The 22,024-nt window shown below is 56.8% G+C and overlaps 11 protein-coding genes across 11 annotated transcripts; 6 read left to right on the forward strand and 5 right to left on the reverse strand.

Moving 5' to 3' along the window:
- The first annotated feature begins 145 nt into the window (after positions 1-145).
- QBC33DRAFT_524037 (Diphthine synthase) lies at positions 146-1,364 on the forward strand. Its single transcript, XM_060426694.1, has 3 exons — positions 146-342; positions 402-1,158; positions 1,256-1,364. The coding sequence occupies exons 1-2, from the start codon at positions 208-210 to the stop codon at positions 1,128-1,130; spliced, it is 864 nt and encodes a 287-aa protein (XP_060287770.1). The 5' UTR covers positions 146-207; the 3' UTR covers positions 1,131-1,158; positions 1,256-1,364.
- On the reverse strand, positions 1,050-2,123 carry QBC33DRAFT_524039 (uncharacterized protein). Its single transcript, XM_060426695.1, has 2 exons — positions 1,744-2,123; positions 1,050-1,671 (listed from the first exon to the last, which is right to left on the reverse strand). Exons 1-2 carry the CDS (start codon positions 1,951-1,953, stop codon positions 1,252-1,254), a joined length of 630 nt encoding a protein of 209 aa, XP_060287771.1. The 5' UTR covers positions 1,954-2,123; the 3' UTR covers positions 1,050-1,251.
- Positions 2,124-3,270: 1,147 nt separating this feature from the next.
- On the forward strand, positions 3,271-5,289 carry QBC33DRAFT_156835 (uncharacterized protein). The gene is made up of 2 exons (XM_060422209.1): positions 3,271-3,566; positions 3,640-5,289. The coding sequence occupies exons 1-2, from the start codon at positions 3,555-3,557 to the stop codon at positions 5,050-5,052; spliced, it is 1,425 nt and encodes a 474-aa protein (XP_060287772.1). The 5' UTR covers positions 3,271-3,554; the 3' UTR covers positions 5,053-5,289.
- A 476-nt stretch (positions 5,290-5,765) lies between these two features.
- Positions 5,766-7,608, forward strand: QBC33DRAFT_524044 (Nuf2 family-domain-containing protein). Its single transcript, XM_060426696.1, has 2 exons — positions 5,766-7,143; positions 7,195-7,608. The coding sequence occupies exons 1-2, from the start codon at positions 5,869-5,871 to the stop codon at positions 7,306-7,308; spliced, it is 1,389 nt and encodes a 462-aa protein (XP_060287773.1). The 5' UTR covers positions 5,766-5,868; the 3' UTR covers positions 7,309-7,608.
- On the reverse strand, positions 7,314-8,533 carry QBC33DRAFT_592008 (uncharacterized protein). The gene has a single exon (XM_060431671.1). It carries the CDS (start codon positions 8,341-8,343, stop codon positions 7,549-7,551), a length of 795 nt encoding a protein of 264 aa, XP_060287774.1. The 5' UTR covers positions 8,344-8,533; the 3' UTR covers positions 7,314-7,548.
- A 136-nt stretch (positions 8,534-8,669) lies between these two features.
- On the forward strand, positions 8,670-11,611 carry QBC33DRAFT_524048 (adaptin N terminal region-domain-containing protein). Its single transcript, XM_060426697.1, has 3 exons — positions 8,670-8,780; positions 8,837-8,982; positions 9,045-11,611. Exons 1-3 carry the CDS (start codon positions 8,741-8,743, stop codon positions 11,190-11,192), a joined length of 2,334 nt encoding a protein of 777 aa, XP_060287775.1. The 5' UTR covers positions 8,670-8,740; the 3' UTR covers positions 11,193-11,611.
- Positions 11,393-13,671, reverse strand: QBC33DRAFT_592012 (MFS general substrate transporter; the record flags this gene model as incomplete). The annotated part of the gene is made up of 6 exons (XM_060431672.1): positions 11,393-12,340; positions 12,404-12,463; positions 12,532-12,961; positions 13,022-13,269; positions 13,334-13,449; positions 13,510-13,671. 6 exons carry the CDS (start codon positions 13,669-13,671, stop codon positions 11,593-11,595), a joined length of 1,764 nt encoding a protein of 587 aa, XP_060287776.1. The 3' UTR covers positions 11,393-11,592.
- Positions 13,672-14,082: 411 nt separating this feature from the next.
- Positions 14,083-16,179, forward strand: QBC33DRAFT_592014 (uncharacterized protein; the record flags this gene model as incomplete). Its single annotated transcript, XM_060431673.1, has 3 exons — positions 14,083-14,701; positions 14,763-14,955; positions 15,016-16,179. The coding sequence occupies exons 1-3, from the start codon at positions 14,391-14,393 to the stop codon at positions 16,177-16,179; spliced, it is 1,668 nt and encodes a 555-aa protein (XP_060287777.1). The 5' UTR covers positions 14,083-14,390.
- Positions 16,180-16,520: 341 nt separating this feature from the next.
- QBC33DRAFT_554727 (uncharacterized protein) lies at positions 16,521-17,356 on the forward strand (the record flags this gene model as incomplete). The annotated part of the gene is made up of 3 exons (XM_060429546.1): positions 16,521-16,607; positions 16,660-16,765; positions 16,845-17,356. 3 exons carry the CDS (start codon positions 16,521-16,523, stop codon positions 17,354-17,356), a joined length of 705 nt encoding a protein of 234 aa, XP_060287778.1.
- A 24-nt stretch (positions 17,357-17,380) lies between these two features.
- On the reverse strand, positions 17,381-18,380 carry QBC33DRAFT_565717 (uncharacterized protein; the record flags this gene model as incomplete). The annotated part of the gene is made up of 2 exons (XM_060430426.1): positions 17,381-17,644; positions 17,785-18,380. The coding sequence occupies 2 exons, from the start codon at positions 18,378-18,380 to the stop codon at positions 17,422-17,424; spliced, it is 819 nt and encodes a 272-aa protein (XP_060287779.1). The 3' UTR covers positions 17,381-17,421.
- A 95-nt stretch (positions 18,381-18,475) lies between these two features.
- On the reverse strand, positions 18,476-20,998 carry QBC33DRAFT_157111 (DUF1446-domain-containing protein). The gene is made up of 3 exons (XM_060422211.1): positions 20,105-20,998; positions 19,310-20,042; positions 18,476-19,252 (listed from the first exon to the last, which is right to left on the reverse strand). Exons 1-3 carry the CDS (start codon positions 20,686-20,688, stop codon positions 18,680-18,682), a joined length of 1,890 nt encoding a protein of 629 aa, XP_060287780.1. The 5' UTR covers positions 20,689-20,998; the 3' UTR covers positions 18,476-18,679.
- Positions 20,999-22,024: the final 1,026 nt, after the last annotated feature.

Raw genomic sequence — 22,024 nt, forward strand, 5'->3', positions numbered from 1 at the left:
GCCAACGAAATTGCAGAAGACAATGAGAATGCAAAAAGTTTAGAAGTCCAGATCCTCGACCGATCGATAAGATAGTGCAATCAGTGGATGGAAATTATGCGGGGCGCTGGTGGCGGGGTAGCTAGCAGGCAAGCAACTGCGCAAAATTTACTCCTTCCAACACATTTGCCCTCCCAGAAGGCCTCCACACTCTCCAAGCTCGACGAAATGCTTTACCTCGTGGGACTTGGCCTGTCCGATGAGACGGACATTACCGTCAAGGGGCTCGAAATTGTCAAGAAGGCCGCACGTGTCTATCTCGAGGCCTACACCAGCATCCTGCTGGTCGAGCAATCCGTTCTCGTACGCCCGCTTGTCTTACCAGTTCGGCCCTCAGTTGGCTAACGCTAATGAACAAGTAGGAATCTTACTATGGCCGGCCCATCCTAGTCGCCGACCGGGAGATGGTCGAGTCGAATAGCGACGAGATCCTGCGAGACGCCCAGACGGTCGATGTGGCCTTCCTTGTGGTCGGCGATCCCTTCGGCGCGACCACGCACACTGATCTTGTGTTGCGGGCGCGCGAGCTGGGGATCCCCGTGGGGACGGTGCCCAATGCCTCGATCCTGTCCGGCATCGGCGCCTCCGGCCTCCAGCTGTACAACTTCGGCCAGACGGTCAGCATGGTCTTCTTCCTGGACAATTGGCGGCCGGCGAGTTTTTATGACCGGATAAAGGAGAACAGAGACATCGGGCTGCATACGCTGGTCTTGCTCGACATCAAGGTCAAGGAGCAGAGCTTGGAGAACCTGGCGCGCGGGAGGAAGATCTACGAGCCACCGCGATACATGACCGTCGGTACCTGTGCGAAGCAGATGCTGGAGGTTGAAGAGGAGAAACGGGGAGGAGTCTATGGGCCGGAAAGCCTGGCCATTGGCGCTGCCAGGGTTGGTGGCAAGACGGAGAAGTTCGTGGCCGGGACGCTCAAGGAGCTCTGCGACGCCGACGACCTGCTTGGCCCGCCTTTGCATAGCCTTGTCTTGCTGGGCAGGAGAACACACGAGCTGGAGTATGATTACGCTAGGGAATTTGCCATCAACCGAGACACGTGGGAGAGCATCTGGAAGGCCGAGTATCAGGGAAGGCAGTAACAGAATCGCGAATGAATCTCTCTTGTCGGTAAGATACACCTGTCCATTGATTGTTTCCCCTCCCATCCCGACCACTGCCGCAGTTATCTTGCGTCCTCGTGCTAACATAGACGCGCCAAACTCAGTGCGAAGACCTCCATGTCTGGACATCAGCTTCGCTGATCTCTCTCAGCTTGTTCACATGCGCAGGTTTGCCTGTGACGCTACCCTGGGCTACCTCGACAACCTGACCAACGATGCCCTTGGTGGAGATGCTGTAAGTGGCGGTGACCATCTTGACACGGATGATGCCGATGCGAGGGTCGTTCTCGCTTCCGTCGTGGACCCCATCTCCCAAGTCGCCTAGCCACGCCCTCAGAGTTGGAGAATAATACTTCTTGACGGTCGCGCGATCGGTCAAGATCTCGCATACGCCACTGATGGACGCCCACTCGCCGAAGCTGTTGAGGAACGAGATGTTGGCGTGAGGATCCGAATTCAGCTCGGTGGTCTTGTGCGACTCGGTGTTGGTATGGAAAAGAAGGTCGACGCCGCCTGATTCCTGTTTGTTGCGTGTTTTCAGCCATGTACCGTACAATACCAATACATCGCCACCGAGTCAAAGGCAACCTACCTTGGCCGCCAATCCCATGGCCCTCGACACCAGCTTGCCCGTCTCGGAATCCCTGGTGGTCATCATGCCATATTTCGAACTGGTCATGAATTTGCTCAGGTCCTCGATCTTTTGCTCCAGAGTGGCCTCGGTGTCGATGTTGGCCAGCGTGTACGGATCAGCCGGCTTGTCGCCAGTGTCTGTGTTGGAGAATCTCTGCTGGGTGGACATGCTGGAGGGTTTGAAGACGATGGATGACGTGGGTGAATTGATAGATTTGGATTGCTATTGAGGCTCTTGAAATTGGACAATATTCAGAAGCTGACTCTTATCTACAGTAGTAGTCGCACCAATTGCGCTTCTGGGACTCTGAGCAGCGCTGTTATATAGGTATTAGATCGCCGATTCGTGGCTTCCTGCCCCCTTTGCCCTTAGATTTCATCATCGGTTTCATGACATGACGTCAAATCAATCTTCAAATGCAGGCCCTCCACACTAACACCCTGCTACATGGACAATCACCGGACATGTCCACTAGTCACAAACAGCAGGATAATCTGATCTCAAGTGGAGAAAATGCCAGAGCTTGGTTGGATTGTTAGTCAGCCCTGCAACTCAACGGCTGGCAACGAAAGCTGCGATCCTCCTCAAGCCAGCCCTGCTCTTTCGTCTTAATTCTGGCCTTGGCTTGCGCCGGCTACCTGCTTCTATAGTAAGGTAGCTGGAATCAACAGATGACTTCTCTCTAATTTTCCCCTGGCTTTAATGACAATCTGGCGTCAATCTTCTGTTGTCTGTGAATTACACGCCTGGAATCACCCCTTTTCTCTCCACTCATTCAGTGTGGCCTTTGAAAAATTAAGGTTCTGGATTATCCCAGAGAAACCCACATGATCTTTCCCATCTTGACCCCTAAAGCCTTGAGCTCATTCTAAGGTCTGGCAGTGTGCCTGAAGTCAGCCTGATCCTCGTCGCCAAAAGGCGAGAACAGGGGCAGAGGTACAGTACCTCTCTACTTAATCACCCAGTCACGACGATTACCTCGTCTCTTACCTCGTCTCTCACCATCGTCGTCTCGGTAGCTGCTTTAGATTGCCTTCTGCTACTGATTAGGTTGCAATCAGCCATGCCCCTGTAATTGTCAACGACCATATCAGGCCAAGTAGAAATATTCTTCTGCATCGCCTCTCTCTCCACACCCACATCATTTCCTCTTTCCAGCACCATTCCTCCCTGAGTGCCTAGATATTCCAATCCCACCATCTTCTGACAGTGCCTCTTGATTTGAACTGTCCCAAGGATTTTTTGCCCATTAAGCTAGCCTTACTCTGACCACCTTCTCTCCATTCTCCTCCTCCAGACCCCACCTGATCCTAGACTGCAACTCACTGTCATCAACCCACTGTCATCAATCCCCCGTCATCAACCCCCGTAACTCGGGTTGATTTGGTTTGTTTGTCGTGAAGTCGCAGTTCTACACGTACTTGTTGCGTGTTTTGCAAGCAAGCGTGTTTGCCAATCAGCCTCTTGGTTCTGGTCTATTAATACACCACGCTCCTTCCTCTCATCCCCTCTTCCGCCTTTCTTTCCCATATTCCTTTTCCGCATCTTCTTCTACCATATCTTGTCTTTCTTTTCAGGGTTTGACTTGTTCTATCCACTGCATACATACATCCTTGGTAGTATATTTAACTGCCCCCTCCTGTTGAGCAATCTCCTGGGCAGCTGTTCTGTTCAGGTACCAGATACCATCCAGTTTTTCAAACAATTCAACACGGAGAACCCATTCAGACCCAGGACAGGTCTTAAGCCTCGCTATTCCAACGACTATCATGGCACCTCGGGTATGTTTTGCTGCTTATTCATGCTGTACACCAACCGCACTCGAAAGGTCCATGGAGTTAACCTTGCCAGCAGGAAATCTACATCCCCACCGAGGCCCGGGATCAGCAGGATCAGGCCCAAGAGTATCATGAGGATCCGGCCCGGGTCCTGAATCGGCAGCTCGTCGCCGAAAACTTGGAATTGAAGCGCCTTCTTCGCGGGAACGGTATTGCCTGGGCCCCTCCTGTCGTGTCTCGTCCCCCTCTCTTTGGCGTTGCGCGCAAACCTGTTTCTCCTACCACAACACCTGGCCAGGTTTCCGACAATGACCGCCCCAATTTGCCGACCCTTCCTAAAGAGGTGCAGTTCTTGATTATCGAGTACGCCATGAGAAGCAAGTATCCCATCGTCGATCCTCTATCCAAGTCTACCGAAGACAATATGTCGGATGAGGAGAAGCAACGAGGCAACCAGATTGCCATTGGGTGCATGGCGGTGTGCAGTGCCTTCCGCAACGAAGCCACACACATTCTCTGGACCAAGAATACCTTCACCTTTACGACACCTGTGGCCCTGCGCAACTTCTGTAACTTGCCCTTGGAGCACCGCCAAGAGATCAAACATGTCAATCTTCGAGTCATTGCCATGTACTATGACGACGAGCCACGGTGTCACCAGATCCCTCAGTCATACCACCCAGCGTTGCGGAAGGACTTGTCTCTCAAGGTTCGCCCTCGGATACTGGAGAAGAACCTGACCCCGAAGGGATTCCGTGCCTACACCTGGGCCCAAGCCGTCGACTTCCTGGCCGCCTTGTGCCCGCCTTTCGATCCCAACCACCTCGGGATCCATCCGCGTCTTCGGCTGCTCCCCGGCCTTGAGACGATGCGGATCGACTTTGTCAACTTCATCGAGAGGTTCATATCCTTCCTCGACGGCAGCCTTCGCTTGATGGCGGCAAACGAACTCGGATGCACCCTTAACGAGCTCATGGTCACTGGGTTGCCCTGTTCCGAGCAAGGCATTCGGATTGGGTCTGAGCTCACTGGCATGCTCAAGGACGGTGGCCTATTTCTCGACGCGGCCCCAACCTATGTCCAGACGCTGGGCAGCACGGGACAGACTTGCATGTGGTGCCTACACAGCAGACCCTACATTCCGAAGGCGATTCGTGCCTTGAGAAAGTTCAAAGAGGACGGCGATGGTAACGACAACAATTATGACAGCGATCCTTCCAGACACGAGGATCTCCCGAGAATGCCAGCATGCCCCGAGGTCGCCGGACATCCGATGTCAACCTACGTGGAGCGTCCTACCGTCTGGAAGAAGGTGCCGTTTGCCCGGGACGAGGAAGAGCGCGGATGGCTCGAGTTCGACCGCAGGTCGGGCTACCCGGTCGGCAACGCGCCCGATACCCCTCCGGAAGAGGATCGCCCCCACGATGTCGTTTTTGAATGCGCCAAGTGCGATGAGATGCACGGCCGCTTTGGCCGGGGTCGCTATTGACCCCTTTCTGTCGGTTCCCTGCCTATACTGTGCGCACTTTCGGCTCGACGCCAATTGCTCTGGGATTTGCTGAGGATTATGGTGGAAATGAAATGGCGTTAAGGTCGACTACTGTACCATGTTTAGAGGCACTTGTCCCGATCTGCCTAAGCGTTTCTCACGAGTATGAGGTTTAATAATGGCATGGATTGGCGCGGGTATACGGGAATTCCGAAATCCGGTGTTGTATGTTCGATAGGAACTTGCTTGTAAAATGGGCTGCCTGCCTTGAAGAATAATGAAAGTCACTAAATGTACCTCCTTCGTTCCGCCTCGAAATGTCGCGATTGCCGTGTCAGAGTCTCCACGGTCGCCTTTAAGCTGTTCGCTGTCAAGTTTTGTCTGAGATAGACGCACAAAGAACAAACGAAAACCACCAGATAGAGTTACTCTATGTATACAGAAACTTCGACATCTCCGCGCCCTATTATCGCCTCAACCTCCACCAACGGATTGCGGAAGATGCTCGTAACAATCAGCAGAGTCATGTTTAGCCATAGGAACCACGTCCATCGTTAGGGGGATGTCTTGCGATGTTTGAGGTGGAGATCGACTTAGGTAAGCACCCTTTGAGAGACGGGCGGCGGGCACGGGCCTACCCGTCTCTCCGGCAACCAGCCCATTGTTGTTATCTGCTATCATTTCCGATTAAACATTAATCACTCCACGGTACCAGCAAGATAACAAAGAACATACAAGCGCGGCCGCACCGCATCGTAGCCGAATACTGCACAACCAGAGTTTTTCATTAGGGATCATTCGCGAGATATTCCAAGCATGGCCTACAACCCTCGGATGTCCATCCTGCCACCGGCGCAACAACAAAACCGGTCGCGCAAGAAAGAGGAAGATGCTGACGCGTTTATGCGCCTGCCCGACAAGGAGATCGTAGGGTGCATCACCGACATTGGCATCCCGTTTGCCGTGGCCGATCTCCAGAAACCAAACCCTCTCCAGGTGCAGATGATCTTCGAATGGTTCGCCGAGCTCCTCCTCAACGCGACCCGCGAGACAGTCGACCCGGCCATGCGCGCGGCCTCCGAGGACCTCTGCGGGGACTTTGGCGACATGCTGATGCCGGCCGACACGCGGAACCTGATGGGCTTCTACGTGTCGCTGCGCCGGCTGCTGCTCGAGTGCGGGATCAACGACTTCAGCTTCATGGACCTGTACAAGCCGACGCACGAGCGCCTGGTCAAGATCTTCAGCTACCTCATCAACTTTGTGCGCTTCCGCGAGAGCCAGACGGGCGTGATCGACGAGCATTTCAATCGCTCCGAGACGACCAAGTCGCGCATCGAGACGCTCTACGGCGAGAACCAGGACATGGAGGCGCGGCTGGAGGAGATGAGGGGGAACCGCAAGGCGATGGAGGCGCTCGCTGCCGAGAAGACGAGGCGGAACGAGGACCTGAAGAAGCGGCTGCTGGAGCTGCGGCGCAACCAGGAGAAGGTGGCCGCCCGGCTGGAGGAGGCCAAGGCGAAGAAGGGCGAGCTCGCCGCCCAGCTCGAGGAGAAGACGGCCGCCAAGCTGTCGCTCAAGCAGGACAGCGCCAAGCTACGGCCCTACGTGCTGCAGAGCCCCCAGGCGCTGCAGGCGAGCTTGGCCGAGCTCAACAACACCCTGAACGGCGACAAGGGCCACATCGACTCCCTGGACCGCAGGGCGAGGGCGCTGCAGACCTCGACCGACTCCTTCACCGTCATCTCCACCGACGTCGCGTCGTGCATCAAGCTCCTCGAGGAGATCTCCACGGAGCTCGCCAAGGAGGAGGAGGAGAACGCAAAGAATGCCAAGCAGCGCGACGCGCTGACGGAGCGCGGCGCAAACGTCCGCGAGGTCGAGCGCACCGAGGCGCTGCTGCAGCGGCAGCTGGCCAAGTGGGCGGAGCGGACGGAGACGCTGCGCAAGCAGAGCAGGGAGAAGGCCATGAGGGCCAAGGAGAAGATGGAGGAGCTGCGGGCGGTGCACAAGACGCTGACAGAGGAGCGGTCGGAGAAGGGGGTGGATATTGAGCGGAGGAGGGTCCGGATTGAGCAGACGGAGATGAAGGTATGTGTGGGTTTCTTTTCGAGAGGATTACCCTGCTAACTTTGACTTTAGATGCTTGACTTGAAGGAGAACATCGAGAATGAGGTCCACACGGCACACGACGAGTACTTGAAGATGGAGTCCCATATCAAGCTGTACATCACGGAGATGGAACAAGCCATCTAGGCTGCCACTGCAGGTGTATGTCTGTCACGGTTTAGCTTACGTTTGGTTGGGTTTGGAGGACCCGGGGATGGGGTAGGATACCATTGGCAAGGCGTTTGGTTTGGTGTCATGTCGGGTTGGGATAATGAGAAGTTTTCATGATCAGCTGTTTCCACTGCAATGATAGAGCACATCTAGTGATTGGAGCGCGAGCTCCAGCCTCGCAGTCTAAAGCTTGCACCGCAACTGACTCCATGCAGCTCACGTACCAGGTTGCCAAGGATGCCTCCGCTCCCCGTCTCGAAACCGGAACCACCTCCCCAGCACCCGACGCACCTCCACCATCCGCCCAGTCCACCCACCCTCCTCCAGGTCCGGCGCCGCCGCCCTTCTCGTGCTGCTGCTCAGCACGGGAATCAGCTCCCCAAGGACGGCAGCGGACTCCAGGCTGTTGCTAATGCCGCTTCCACCCGACCCGTCATCCCCGGCCCGCCGCCGCCCCCGCGCGGGCTCGACGACGACGACCCGCAGATGCGCCTCGGCGGCGGCGTCGACGAGCGCGGCGGCCGTGTTGCTCAAGCCCTGGGCGCTCCACTCGCTGGTGTCGCGGTGCAGGGCCAGGAAGCCGAACACGAGGAGCAGCGGCGCGCTCCGGGGTTGGGGCTGTTGCGCCGACCGTGACGTCGGGGGCGGGGCGGCCACCTTCCCGCCCCCGAGGGGCGAGAGGAAGACGCGCAGGTGGGAGACGGTGGGGACGAAGACTACGCGAATGTGCTTCGCTATGGCGACCTGGAAGAGCGGGGAGGCTAGGAGGTGGGATCCGGGTGAGTCGTGGGCGACGACGGGGTCTAGCGATGGTCCATCATCGCCTTCCCCTGGTGTTCCGCTAGGAGCCAGGGGGTGGATTTGGTGCCGCACGTCGTCGGCGAGGGAGGTGAGGAAGTCGGCGCGCGTAGAGCAAACTATGAGGGTGGTCGGGTAGGTGCATTTTGAAATGACATAGGCGAGGAGCTCTGAAGGCAGGGCTGGTGACAGGAACAGGGGTGTCAACGACATCCTTAGAGTGGCAGGACTGGTGCATAAGACTGAGTTGTCGAGACGAGGCTAAGGCGTAACATGTAGCTTCTTGTGTCCATGAAGTGCTCCGGTATCTACCATGACCGCCCGAAAGCCCTCCAATTCAATGCTGCCACGTTGTCTCACTCAACCAACTGACCTGGAAGAGAGAAGCTCCGGCATGTGTAAGCCCACGGTCTCTCTCCTGCGAACTGGCGGACCATTTAACAAGGGTTAAGTGCTAGTACACGCTTAATTGCATACATGGTCATTCCACCCCGCCAAGTCTCAACCCCATAATGTCACCAGATCCGATAAGCACGCATCAGACCCCGTCGTCAAAAGCCAACCCGAAAATCAGACGGGACCTTGGGGAGGTGGAAAGGAAGCTCTAGCCATGGAGACTATATCCCGAATATCGACCCTGCTGGAGAGCGGTAAGTTCTATTGGTGCCATCCACCACGATCCCAGCTGATGGAAGCTCCTCGCCAGCTCGAGACCTCACGCTCGATGCCGCCTCGGCAGCCCGAAGTGGGCGCGGCTCGTCGTCCAAGCCGCTCGATAGACCCCAGATCAAGAAGTTCCTCGACAGCCGCAGCGAGAGGGAGGTTCTCGACGGTCTGCGGCGCGTCATCTCGGTATATATTCGGTCTGTTCGCTGGCCCGGTTGGGCACTCACCATTGACGTCCTTCCCTACAGATGATGTACCGGTCGCAAAAGACGCTGCCCTTCTTCTCCTCCATCGTCAAGAATATCGCGTCGCCCAACCTCGAGATCAAGAAACTTGTGTACATCTACCTCGTACACCATGCCGAACAGGACCCCGATGTCGCCCTCCTATCCATCAATACCATCCAGAAGTCGCTCTCCGATGCCAACCCGCAAGTCCGCGCCCTAGCGCTGCGTACCATGTCCAATATTCGAGTCCCAGTTATCAGCCAAATCGTTTCTCTGGCGGTCAAAAAGGGCGCGGGGGACATGAGCCCATACGTTCGTCGCGCAGCTGCGTTGGCAATACCGAAATGCTACCGCCTTGACCCCAGCCAGCTGCCGCAGCTGTTGGAGTACCTGTCCACCCTGCTTGGAGACAAGCAATACTACGTTGCTGGAGCTGCCATCACGGCGTTCATGGAAGTCTGCCCGGAACGAGTCGACTTGATACATCAGCACTATCGGAGCTTGATCAAGAAAGTTGTGGATATGGACGAATGGAGTCAGCTTTCGACTCTCAGGCTAATGACGATCTATGCACGGAGGTGCTTCCCGAGGCGCACAAGGAAGGTCAAGAGCAAGAATCAAGGAGCTGAGCTACAGGATTTCTACGGCGAGGGTGGTGACGCGGGCCCGGAGGGCGAAGAGGTCGTCTTCCTCGATCCGGACCTGGAGCTCCTACTTAGCGGCATCAAGCCGCTCCTCCAGTCTCGTAATTCCGCAGTCGTCATTGCTGTTGCCCGATGTTACGCCTCGGTCGGCACGGCGCCATATGTGCAGTCCGCCATCGGGCCGCTCATCGCTCTCCTGCGCGGCCCCCAGGACATCCAGCAAGTCGCGCTCTTCGATATCGTCTCCATTTGTCTAGACAGGCCAGCCGACTTTGTCAAATACGCTTCTCACTTCCTGGTCCGCGCAACGGACACCCAACCGGTGTGGGAACTGAAGCTAGAGTTCTTGACCCTCGTCTTCCCTTGCGCCCCCGTCCATGTAAAGAGTCTCATCTTGAATGAGCTCGAGCATTTTAGTCGCGGGAGCGACAAGCTGCTCGTGCGGGAAGCCGTGAGGGCGATTGGCAGGTGTGCGCAGACCGATCCCGCCACTGCACCCCGCTGCCTGCGTCTCCTGCTCGGACAGATCACGAGTCTCGACGGCATCCTGGCTGCGGAGAGCTTGACCGTGATTCGCCACCTCATCCAAAAAGATCCCACGGCACATGTTGCGACAGTGGTTCGATTAGCAAAGAATCTCGACAGCGCAACCGATCCGCAGGCCAGGGCGACCATCATATGGCTGGTTGGGGAGTTCTCGGCTCTCAATGGCGAAGATAATATCGCGGCCGACGTGCTGCGCATCCTCCTGAAGGGCTTCACGTCCGAGTCCGAAGTGGCGAAGCGGCAGATCGTGCTCCTCGCGGCAAAGGTGTATCTCCACCACCTGAACCGCGAGACTGAGGTCGCCCAAGCAGCCTCGGGCGACGAGCCTACTTCCCTACCAAAGCTCCTAGAGGACGACGACCACCCCGCCGCAAAACTCTGGACATATGTGCTTCACTTGGTCCGCTACGACACCTCGTACGACCTGCGTGACCGCGCCCGCCTCTACAAGGCACTCCTCGCCGTGCCGCAGCTGGCGACGCTGATGCTCCTCGCCCCCAAGCCGGCGCCGCAGGCCCCCAGCCCCTCGGAAGCGAGAAAGGGCTACATGCTCGGCTCGTCGGCGCTTGTGCTTGCGGGCGGCGGCGGCGTGCACGGCCTGAGGGGCTACGAGTCCCTCCCCGACTGGGTCGAGGAGGGGAGGGAGCCCGATCCGAGGCTGAGGGATTCGGAGACGCTCGGCTCGGGATACGGGGAGAAGAGGGTCGTCCCGGCTGCGGAAGCACTCGATAGCGTGGCCAGGTCGTCGGCTGGGCCTGCGAACGGTACGGGGAGTGGCGTCGGCGTCAAGTCGCTCGATGACTGGCTGGCTGAAGGGGAAGAAGAGGATGAGAGTGAGGAGACAGAGGAAGAAGACTCCGATGAGGAAGAGGAAGATGATGAGGATGAGGACGACGAAGAAGATGGGGATGAAGAAGAGAGTGGGGAGGAAAGTGAAGACGAGGGGAGTCAGGCAGAGCGGACCAGACTTGTTGGGTAATCAGTGATTCCGCAAGAGGTAGTCTCGGCAAGCAACATAATCCAGGCAATCTGGTCAAAGAAATCTAGTTTGCCCCCTAGCGCTCCCTAGACTGTCGAGGAAGGACGCGCTTCGCTACTGCTAAATCATGTCACACCAGGGCACATAAGGTCTAACTGAGCAGTCAGTCCGCTCTTGTGACGATACAGCGAGAATTGGATATCCCTGGGATGTCCCAGCTTGATTTTGTTTAATCCTCAGCCGGGCGGCTGCGATTGCCATGAACTGCCTCCCATGGTGATGCTATCTAGTCTATTAAGAGTATATCTAGTCTAAAGGGGTATGTCTACTCTACAAGAGTACATCTAGTCTACAAGAGTATATCTAGTCTAAAGGGGTATGTCTACTCTACAAGAGTATATCAATCCACCACCTTTACCTCCACCTTTTCATTCTCTAACCTCGCCGCAGTGTGCACCGACCTAGACTTCGCATCCACGCCCTTGGTGCTAAACGCCGCCCCGATGGCCAGCGCGCCAAAGGCGATGGCAACCAGGTACACGAGCTTGTAGGCCTCCGAGTTAGCCTCCTTGACGGCCTCCTGCACGGCAGCAACCACAGAGCCCGTAGCACCTTGCACGGCGGCGTAGGCGGCGGCCGTGTTAGCCCCCGCGGCAGCAACCAGGGCCGGCACGGAGCCGTCGAAGCCGGCGGCGGCGGCGGCGTCGGCGACGCGGCCGGGCATGACCTGGGCGTAGCGGCTGGTCTGGATGGACGTGTAGATGGCGGTGGCGATGGCGCCGCCGATGAGGCGGAAGGTGCTGATGAGGCCGACGGCGACGCCGATGTCGGCCTGGTCGTCGAGGTGCAGGCCGACCATGCCGAAGGAGAGCGGCGACGGCGGCAGGTTGACCGTCGCCACGGCGATGACGGTGCCGATGGCCTGCGCCTTGTCGTGGATCCCGACGGACGCGAGCGAGCCGATCAGCGCCGTCTGGACCACCATCATGCCGATCAGCTGCCACCGCTCGTGCTTGATCCACGGCATCACGCCCACGCAGTACCAACCCGCGATGATGGTGCCGAATGAGACCAGGTTGGCGTATACGCCGCGGATGATGGGCTTGTTGGCTGGCACCCACAGGAGCCCGGATTGACGCGGCCAGATGCTGCGGGAGGTTGGTTAGTGGCCTGGTTTTCGTTTTGGAGCAATCTTTTGGGCGGCGACTCACACGTTCATGCTGTAATACAGCATGCCGGCCACGAAGCAGACGACTAGGAAACTGGTGAATCTGTCCAGCCGTATGATTAGCACCTAGGTTCAGCAGGAAGGGTTGGGATGGTGGATAATCAAGCCTACTTTCGCCATTGAACAAACAGATGAGGTGGCAGGATTGGGTATTTCAGGGGCACGTAAGCCTCCCAGAATCCCAAAGCAACGAAGCACACAAACCCGACGACGATCGTGGCGATAACATGGGCGCTCTTCCAGGGGTACAGGCCTCCTCCCCAGTTCAGGCCGAGGAGGATGAACAAGCACCCGGCGGTGAACAGGAGCAGGCCTACGTAGTCGATCTCCTTGATGAGTTGCATCTTCGTCTTCTGATCATCGCTGTGCTTGGTTCTGAACGTCGGCGGGTGGTAGAAGAAGAAGAGCATGATGGCGGTCGTCGCCTCCCAGGCGAAGCACCACCAGTAGCATGCTCGCCAGCCGGGCTTGGTGTATGCGATGAAGACATAGCTGATGATGGGGGCGAAGGAGCTGAAGTGGTTCGCCAGGATCATGACACCTGATCTTGAGTTAGTTCAGGTGCCACTCAGGGTCGCTTTCAGGGGGCTGCTCCACGTACCCAGAGTCTTGAACCGGTCCTTGTTCGGGACCAGCTCCTGGGCGCAGGCGAAGCACATCTCCTGGAAGCCGCCGCCGACGCCGAAGATGATGCCGCTGGCAATCATCTGGTTGATGCTCTGGCCCGTCGCACCCACGAGGGCCCCGACTGCGCCTGCGACGGCGCCGAACAGCAGAAACCACCGCCGCCCCGCGATATCCGAGAGGCGACCGCCAATGGTCACAATCACGGAGGCTCCGAGGTTCCAGCTGGTTGAGATGGGTTAGTCGGTTCGAGCATCTCACATCAGCCTCGCGGTTTTGCTGTACTTACCAGATGGCGATCCAGGGGTATCTTGTGTCAGGACCGAGGTCGGCATTGATGTAGGTCAAGACGGCGGCGGGCATGAGCAGAGTGAACAGGTAGCTCTCGTACATCAGGATGAGGGCCTAGATCCCGATTAGCACCGGCTTATCACGATTCTCGGTCGGGGGCGGGGCTCAACTCACGAGAATCGCCAGCTTTGTCTTGAACGTGATCTTGCCTTCGCCATCATCGCCTTCGCCATCGCCGGAGTGGACGGCGGCGGACTGCTCCGTGTCGGACACAGCACCCACTTTCACCTCGTCCCGGCCACTATTGCTGCTCGTCTTCTCAATGTCTACAGCCATGATAGGTGGTTTTAGAAGCGGATGCCTAGCCTCTCCCGCAGTATTTTTGGGATTAGTAGGTCAAGATTAAGTCCTAGGATCGACATCTTGCCAGGCACAACCCGGATACTCATTCGGTAGTCCCCGGAAAACTTCTCCACTAGCCGATCGGTCTGCCTTGTGGATCTCGTTCTTGTGTAAACAACTTCCTGCGGGGAAATGTTTTGGAGCGATGATAGTATAGTAGTTAGGAGCCGGCACTAACTGCGTTGGCCCTCTACTGCATAGTAGAGAGATTTTGATTAGAGATGCCGGCCGGCCGGCCGGTGGAACCCCGCACAGTCTTCCAGGCACAGTGGCCGGGGCCCTCCGGGGACTACCCCAGCACGTGGCGGAGCCAAGATGCGGGGGAAGAGGCCGGGGGCGGGGGATGGGCCCCAAGCTAATGAATCACTAGTGAGAAATGGTGTTGCCCAATGGGAGATCCCCTTTTCCCCTTATTCCTGTCGGAGTCCGAAGTAGCTTGACCAGGTCGATGGGAAGCTTAGAAGCAAGGGGGTGTCTAAATGATTTCCAGGACGGGAATTTGCTGAATCATTGTAGCTTTGGGCTTGTTTCGACTTGTAGCTACAAGATCTGGGGTGGCAGCCATTGGCATCGGCAGACCCGAGAAGTACGTTAAACAACTCGAAGCTATCACGCTGGAAGCTGTGCTGCCAAGTTCGAGCCAAATCTTCACGATGTCGCAACAGCGAGTGTATCGGTCACAATTCCCTCCCATTAATGTTCCCCGCGATGTCTCAGTGACACAATTCCTCCTCGCGAGTAACCCGGACGATGTTTCCCCGGAGACGCCCATCTTCAGCGATTTCGACAATCCGGGACACGACCTCAGCTTCAGTGACCTCCGCAAGCTCGCCGCTCAGGGAGCAGCCGGCCTGCGGGATGTCGTCGACCTCCGCGAGGGCGATGTTGTCAGCATCTATGCGAACAACTCCGTGAGCTGGGCCTTGTTGGCTCATTCCATCATGTGGGCGGGCGGCTGTACTTGGTAAGGGAATGGCATGCGATCAATAAGGCGACGGAGAACTAACCGGGCCGGCACCAAACAGCGGCATGAACCCGTTGGCAACCAGTTACGAGCTGGTCCATTATTTCGAAACTGCCAAACCGAAACTCATCGCTGTAGACGGCACTCTCCTCCCGAAGGTTGAGGCGGCGTTGAAACTCATGAAATTGTCGGCGCCTCCAGCAGTCATTGTTCTTCAGGAGCCCTTGATACAGACCACCACCAGCTTGCCTCAGGTAAGGAGGGTACACCGAGATATTTGTCTAGTAGACCAATATTTGCTAAACCGGGCAAAGTTTCCCAGGGACTTCATATCCAACGTGCGCAAGCCATTGGCCCCCTACGACTTGACGGGCAAGGACAACACAAAAGTGCCAGTCGCTATGTGCTTTAGTTCCGGTACATCTGGGAAGCCCAAGGGTGTCGTCCTTTCCCACCACACCCTCATCGCATACCTCCTGACGGTACGGTCCACCAGCCCATTCCTCCACAGCTCGCGCACCAGGGAGGTGTTCTTCCCGTCCTTCGCCCACATCTACGGCCTCGTCTCGGGGGTCCTGCTCCCGGCCTTCGTGGGCTGCTACCTGGTCGCGATGGCGCAGTACGACTTCCTGCCGTACTTGAAGCGCTGCGCCGAGATCCGGGCCACGATCGTGAGGCTCGTCCCGGCGACTGCGGTCAGGATGACCAAGGACCCGGCGGTGAGGCGCCTGGACCTGAAGTCGATACACACAATTATGTGTTCGAGCGCCTCGCTGGCCGCGGAGACGGCGCAGGAGCTGCAGAAGATCCTCAGCTCCAGCGTCACCATCCTCAACGGCTACGGCATGACGGAGGGCACGATTGCCATGCTCAGGGAGTCTCAGTCAGCGCGAGCAGGCTCGGTCGGCAAGCCCGTCGCCGGAGCGTCCATCCGGATCGTGGACGACAACTTTGAGGATGTGGCCCTGGGGACTGACGGGCAGTGCCTCGTCAAGGGACCGACCGTCTTTATGGGATACAAGGATAACGACGCAGAGACGGCCGCCACGTTCCATGACGGGTGGCTGTGCACGGGTGACATTGTGAAAATGGATGGAGACGGCTTCCTCTGGCTTACAGGGAGGAAGAAGGAGTTGATCAAGTACAAGGGGAATCAGATCGCCCCGGTTGAGCTGGAGGCAGTCCTTCTCACGCATCCTTTGGTCGCCGAAGCGGGCGTCTGTGGCATAACGGACGGGGACTCTGAAGTGCCACTTGGATGTGTAGAGCTGTCCAGTGCAGTCGAAGCCCGGGACATCGAGAAGACCCTAGTGGAGATCAAGAGGTTTGTCGATGAGAGAGTGGCGCCTTACAAGCGGTTGAGGGGGGGTCTGTTCCACCTGGAAACGATTCCCAAAACATCGACTGGCAAGATTGTGAGGAGACAGCTCCCCGAGATGGTAGCGGAGAAGAGGGCAACGAAGGTGGCCAAGTTATAGTTTTTGTTGTATAGTTTACATTCATGCGATTTGGTTGATATATACACAGCGTTGATCTTCATTTTTTGACAACAGATGAATTCAAGGCAGTTTCTGCAGGCTTTCCAACTCTCCGTCTCAAATTGACCAACAATCTTGCTAATTCACAATGATTGCGGGTAAGGAAATCCGAGAAGCAACGTTGGTTGACAAAACTGTGGTTCTACCAGCGTTTATACCAGCAACACTCTCAAACATCCATGCGAGAGGCTCTATCCCCTTCCCACTCCATTAGAAAAACCATCAAAGATCGACGAAATCAAATCGATACAATGGCAGTGCAACACGAAACAAACCACGCCATGGATGAGAGTGCCTCCGTATTCATCGAATCACTTGCAAAGAGGTCTCACGGCATGAATCTGGAAGATTCATGGTATTGCATTGCAGTAATATAAACTTGAACCACAGAGCAAAGATTGACACTAAACTGGGTGGCAGGCATGTTCCTTTGCAGCTTGCAACCAAGGCAAATACGTTGCGGACGTCTTCACCACCGCCATCCGACCCCATCAGGCAGACGTCGAGTTTCATAAACGAGTCTTGCGTAGGATAAAAGGTTAATGATCCAGACAGAGCCTTGATCAATTGTTCGGGCCGCTAAACCGCCTCCTTCCTCCCCACAGAGTCGCTCATCAAAACGAGCATCATATACGGCATCCCAAGGGTGATCAACGCCTTCAGAGCCCTCATCACAGTGATACCAGGGCCAGACTCGAACGAGACAACATCAAGCAGGAACCACATCCAAGTGCCCGCCGATACAGATGAGCGCGGCCTAGCCTACATGCGCAACATCTTCCGGGCGGACCTGGACCCCTTCCTGGACACCATGGACCGGTACTGGCCGGACCTGCGCACCCTCATCGTCACGACCATCTACGGGTACTACCAGTCCGACGTCAGCGTCGTCGACTCCGTCACCACCAGCCTGCTCAACATCGCCACGCTGGTGCCCATGGACGTCACGGCCGAGGTCGCCTGGCACATGAGGGGGACGATCAGGAACGGAGGGACCAGGGAACAGCTGCAGGCGGCATACGACATCGCCATCGAGATCTGCAGGATCTGCGACGTGAGGCTGAAGAACACGATGCCGCTGCCGGAAGAGGTGATAAACGAAGAGCGTCTATTTTAGATTGGGAGAGGCCGAATCCTTCTATCTCGTCTAGCTCGTCCCTATAAATAACCACGCACAAAAATCTAGCAGAACCAACCCCCGTCAATGCTGATTGAAGTCCCCGTGATGTACGTCGACTCGTCGCTGAGCAGGAACGCGATCAGCTTTGCGACCTCCTCGGCCGTCCCGCTGCGCTTGAGCGCCACGTCCGAGAAGGCGTCGGCGTTGCCGCTGACCCCCAGGATCGAGCCCGAATCCTTTGAGATGGCGGCTGCGTTCCGGGCCATCGGGGTGTCTATCCGACCTCTGTTCTTGTCTCAGTTTTGTTTCCTCTCTTCCCGAATGGCGAGAAGCCAACACAGGCAGCGGGGGCAGGCAGGAAATGGGGGGTGAAGTCGAGAAAGGGGAGAGGAATCTCAAGAGGTAGAAAAAGGAAGAACACTCACGGGCAAATCGAGTTAACCCTAATCCCCTTAACACCCACCTCCTTCGCAGCACTCCTCGTCAGCCCAAGCACGCCGTGCTTACTCGCCGCATAGCTAGCATTATTCTCCCGCCCCGTCAGTCCCGCGATACTGCTCGCATTGACCACACTCCCGCCCCTGGCCCCCCCCTCCGCCGCCGTCATGACCGCCAGCTGCGCCCGCAGGCAGTGCATGACGCCCGTCAGGTTGACGCCGACGACGAACTCCCACTCGGCCGCGTCCTGCTGCGCGACGCCCCTCGTGCCGATCGACGCCGGGATCACCCCCGCGAGGTTGGCCGCGCCGTCGAGCCCGCCCAGCCGCGAGACTGTGTCCCTCACCCACGCGTCCACGGCGTCGGCCCGCCGCACGTCGAGCGCCGTCGTGAGCACTTCGGCGCTTGGGTGCGCCGCCTGGATCTCCGCCTTGGCCCGCTCGAGGCCCTCCTGCGAGAGGTCCGCGAGAGAGAGCCGAGCGCCGCGGCTGGCTAGGAGGTGGGCTGTTGCGAGGCCGATGCCGGAGGCGCCGCCGGTGATGGCGATGACCTTGTTGGCGAATTGCTGGGGAGAGGAGGACATGGTGGTGGTGCGTGGTGGTTGTGCGTGGTGGTGGTGCGTGGTCTTGATTTGGAGGGCCCGGAGTGTTTACTACAGATTGCGAGGCAATGATTCATGGGGAGGATGGAGATCATATATATGTGTGGCATAGCTAGGTGTGTTTGTATGTACCTAAGATAAGTAGACACCCCCCCATTTTCCAAACTACGGATGGCACTAGTTACGAACCACGCCGTGCGGAATCTTATACCCGTAGAAACGACTTTTTGAACTCGGCTCATCCCACGTTCTCCGCACCGAGCCACCCGGGCCCCCATCGGCTACAGGATGCTCCCCGTTTCGAGGAACTTGCGCGGGATGGGCACGTATTTCGCCCGCAGGTACTCACAGAGATTCTTTGCGAGTGTGTCCAGCTTGGAGCCCGAATTGTACCCCCTGTCCAGATGGTCCTTCAGCAAGAAATGCACTGCGCGGATATTTGGCATCTCGAATCTGTCTATGCGACCCCCCAAGTACTCGTGCGGGCCTAGGAGCTCCTTGAGTTTCTCGATGGTCAAGAATGTCCGCAGCCAATCCCACTGCTCCGCGTCAGGGACGAAGAAACCGACATTCGCATCAGACGCCTTGTCGCCGGAGCGGCCTAGGGCGATGCGCCCAAGAGGTGCCTCCTCCACCTCACCGAATTGCTCCAGTGCCACCGGATTTCTGGTGTTGTAAGACTCCTGAGGGCCATATTCCCTCACAGTTGGCGGCGTTGGGATGTCGATCGTGCACTTGTCCCCAAACAGGAAGTGCACGCGATGATTGCATGCGCTCTGCGGAATCAGAGTGACAAAATACTCAAAGTAGCTCTTTGCCGTTGACTGCCGTAGATCGTTTGGCCGCGAAACGCCCTTTTTCCTGGTCAGCGCCAGGCCTTCATTTTGTCTAGTGCGGGGACTGTAACTTACAGGGCATGATTGCAACACAGTCTCGTACAACTTGCGGCTGAAACCGTCTGGTAAGCTTGGATCAAATAGAGCAGCGTCGCGGGCCTGCGCAAAAATCCTAAAGTCCACTGTTGCGACCTCTTGATTTGGAGGGTTGGCGGGAGAGGTGCCGTGAACGTGGAACTTCAACATCGAGAACTTGCTGATGAGCTCCTCTCCAATAGCGTAGCGTGCTTGCTCTTCCATCCACTGACACTTCTCTTCGATGTCTAAGCCGACCAGGTAGAAGTGCCATTCGGCTTGGAAGCCTCCTTGGGCTGTGATACCGCACCGCGTGGTAGGAGGAGGCGGAAGTCCCTTCACACCGCTGACATGAACGCGATCTTCTCCGGCTTGTTCGACAGAGATCTGGTGGAGATCCGCGACAACGTCAGAGTTGAAGTAGAGAGGTCCCGAGATCTCATACACCAGTTGTGAAGTGACAGTCTCGACGTTCACCACACCATTGGTGTTCTTCTCCTTGGCAATATCACACTCGCCGTTGTGGTGCACTTCTGCTATCGGGAAGCCTAGGTTCAGGTGCTTCTTCGACTTCATCAAGTCCTTAAAGCGGCTGTAATAGCCGCCGGTGACAAATGCCGAACATTCAATAATGTGGCCCGCGATCAAGGCGCCAGCAAGCTCATCCAGTTGCTCAGCTCTCCAGCCGTGCCACCATGCGGCAACTCCAATCGTTGGAGCCGCATCTGAGACTCTTCAGCGTCGTCGTTAGCGTACGGACGAGATAAAAGGGAGTAAGAAGGAGTCACCACTTACCGGCCGCAGATAACAATATCCGCACCTTGACGCAACGCTTCGGCGATTCCCAGGCTCCCCAGATATGCCTGGGCACATAGAGGCTCAAAGCCCCATCCTTCCAAGGTCTTCCCATCAGTCAGACTCTTGAACGTGGCTCCCTCGGCCACCATCTGCTTGAAAGGGACCGTGACATCGTCGCCTTCTACCCAGGCTACCTTCAAGTCAAGGCAGGCAGCTTTCACCATGTCTTGGCAGATCTCTGCTAGGAGCTCTGTGTCGCTGGCGCCTGCATTTACGGCGAGTTTTGCCCCATTTTGAGCGAGCTTGCTGATGGCGGGCTCGAAACACTGCAAAAAGGTACTGGCAAACTGCGCGTTCTTCCTCCTCTCGGCTAGAGGTAGGTCCTTCCTGCTGCCGGCTGCGTCTCTGCGGGCCTTACCAGCGCCATAACCAGTCATGACATTTTCAGACAGCCAGTCCCCAACAATGGCGTCCACGTCGGGGTCGCTAGCTAGACGAGAGATCGCCGCAACTCTGTCCGTAAATCCGCCAGAAGCACCGCCAATGCGGACTGGACGGCGACGCTCACGGTTGACAGACATGATGCAGGGGTGTGGGGGTGTGGCAGTAGGGTCCAGCTGGTGATAGACAAGGGAGGGCTGAGACTTCTTTGTCTGTGTTTTCCAATAAGTCAACGCTGATGGATTCGATTCGAAATATAGCAGGGTGTGTCGCGACGCTCACTGGTAGAGGGTCTGTCTGCTTGCTGGTCGGTGACAGGAGCCAATGTCGGCGCCGAGACGTAAGATATGATGACCAGCACCGGATTTCTAATGCGAATGCGCATATCCCTTCAGCCTTTCCGCGCTACCATTTGAATTGGAATCACGGTGGTGTATACCGAGGGTATCCCTATGGAGCATGAAGCTCCCCAATTGCGTACTTAGGTGTGTGGGTCAGCTAATGACTCGCACGCGTCTCTCCACCTGGGGTTCGTTAGCACTGTAACAGTGTTGTCTCTACCCCGCACTGGAAGCTCACCCACTAACGGCATCTTGAACCAGGCCGAAAGCCCGGGGGAGCCCGGTGGCTAGCGCCTTGTTACTCCAACCTACGCACGGATTTTGGCCCCATGCGTAGTGCCATCCTGCTGGTAAGTTTGCCAGCCGGGTTGCATGCAAGGGTAGGAGCCCCTGTTACTGGCCTCGTTACACCAAGAAGGCTAGCTCTCGTCTATGATTATGGCGATCTCGGGGAAGCGGGTGCGGAAAGCTTCTGCCACGGTCCAGTTCTTCAGCTGACGGATATGTTCTTCATAGACGGGGTTAGTAGTGATGCTGTTGCAGCCCCCTAGGCCACCGGCATTGTGGATGAGGATGTGCGACGGGTCGTAGGGCCAGGTGACAGAAAACGAGGAGCTATACGCCACAGCGAAGTCGTCCAGGGTGATATCAGGGTGGCCGATAAGGTATTCTCTGACCTTCGGCCTGTTCCTCATCAGTAAGCCAGGATAGATTTCAAGCAGGACATGTATCTTGTTACGAACCAGGGGATTCGGTCAATCCAGGCTGCATGCGGTATTACTAGCTGGCGTGGGGTCGGTTTTAGCCAGTCTGGCATCAGGTCCCAGCTTCGTCTGTCCATGAGAACCATCCACTGCCAAGCGTCAGACGATAGCACTTCCTCCATTGCCCGGTTTCGTCGCTCACCTTGAGAAGAGTAGACATGATATAGAAAGTTGCGACTTTCTTCGGCAGCGTGTCGATTTCAAGGTAGCTGCGGATAATGTCCCCGACAACATTGCTGATGTCATCGTTTGTACGTTGATCCTTATGCAACAAGGATAGCAAATTCGGGCTGGATGAGTACGCTGCGGTCTTCTCTGCCGCTTCCGCTGGAGACACGAGACGCTCTTCCCTTTTGGAATCCAGGAAGCCT

This window comes from Phialemonium atrogriseum (assembly GCF_030411735.1).
Source record: "Phialemonium atrogriseum strain 8032-3 unplaced genomic scaffold QBC33scaffold_2, whole genome shotgun sequence".
Lineage (NCBI taxonomy): Eukaryota > Fungi > Ascomycota > Sordariomycetes > Cephalothecales > Cephalothecaceae > Phialemonium > Phialemonium atrogriseum.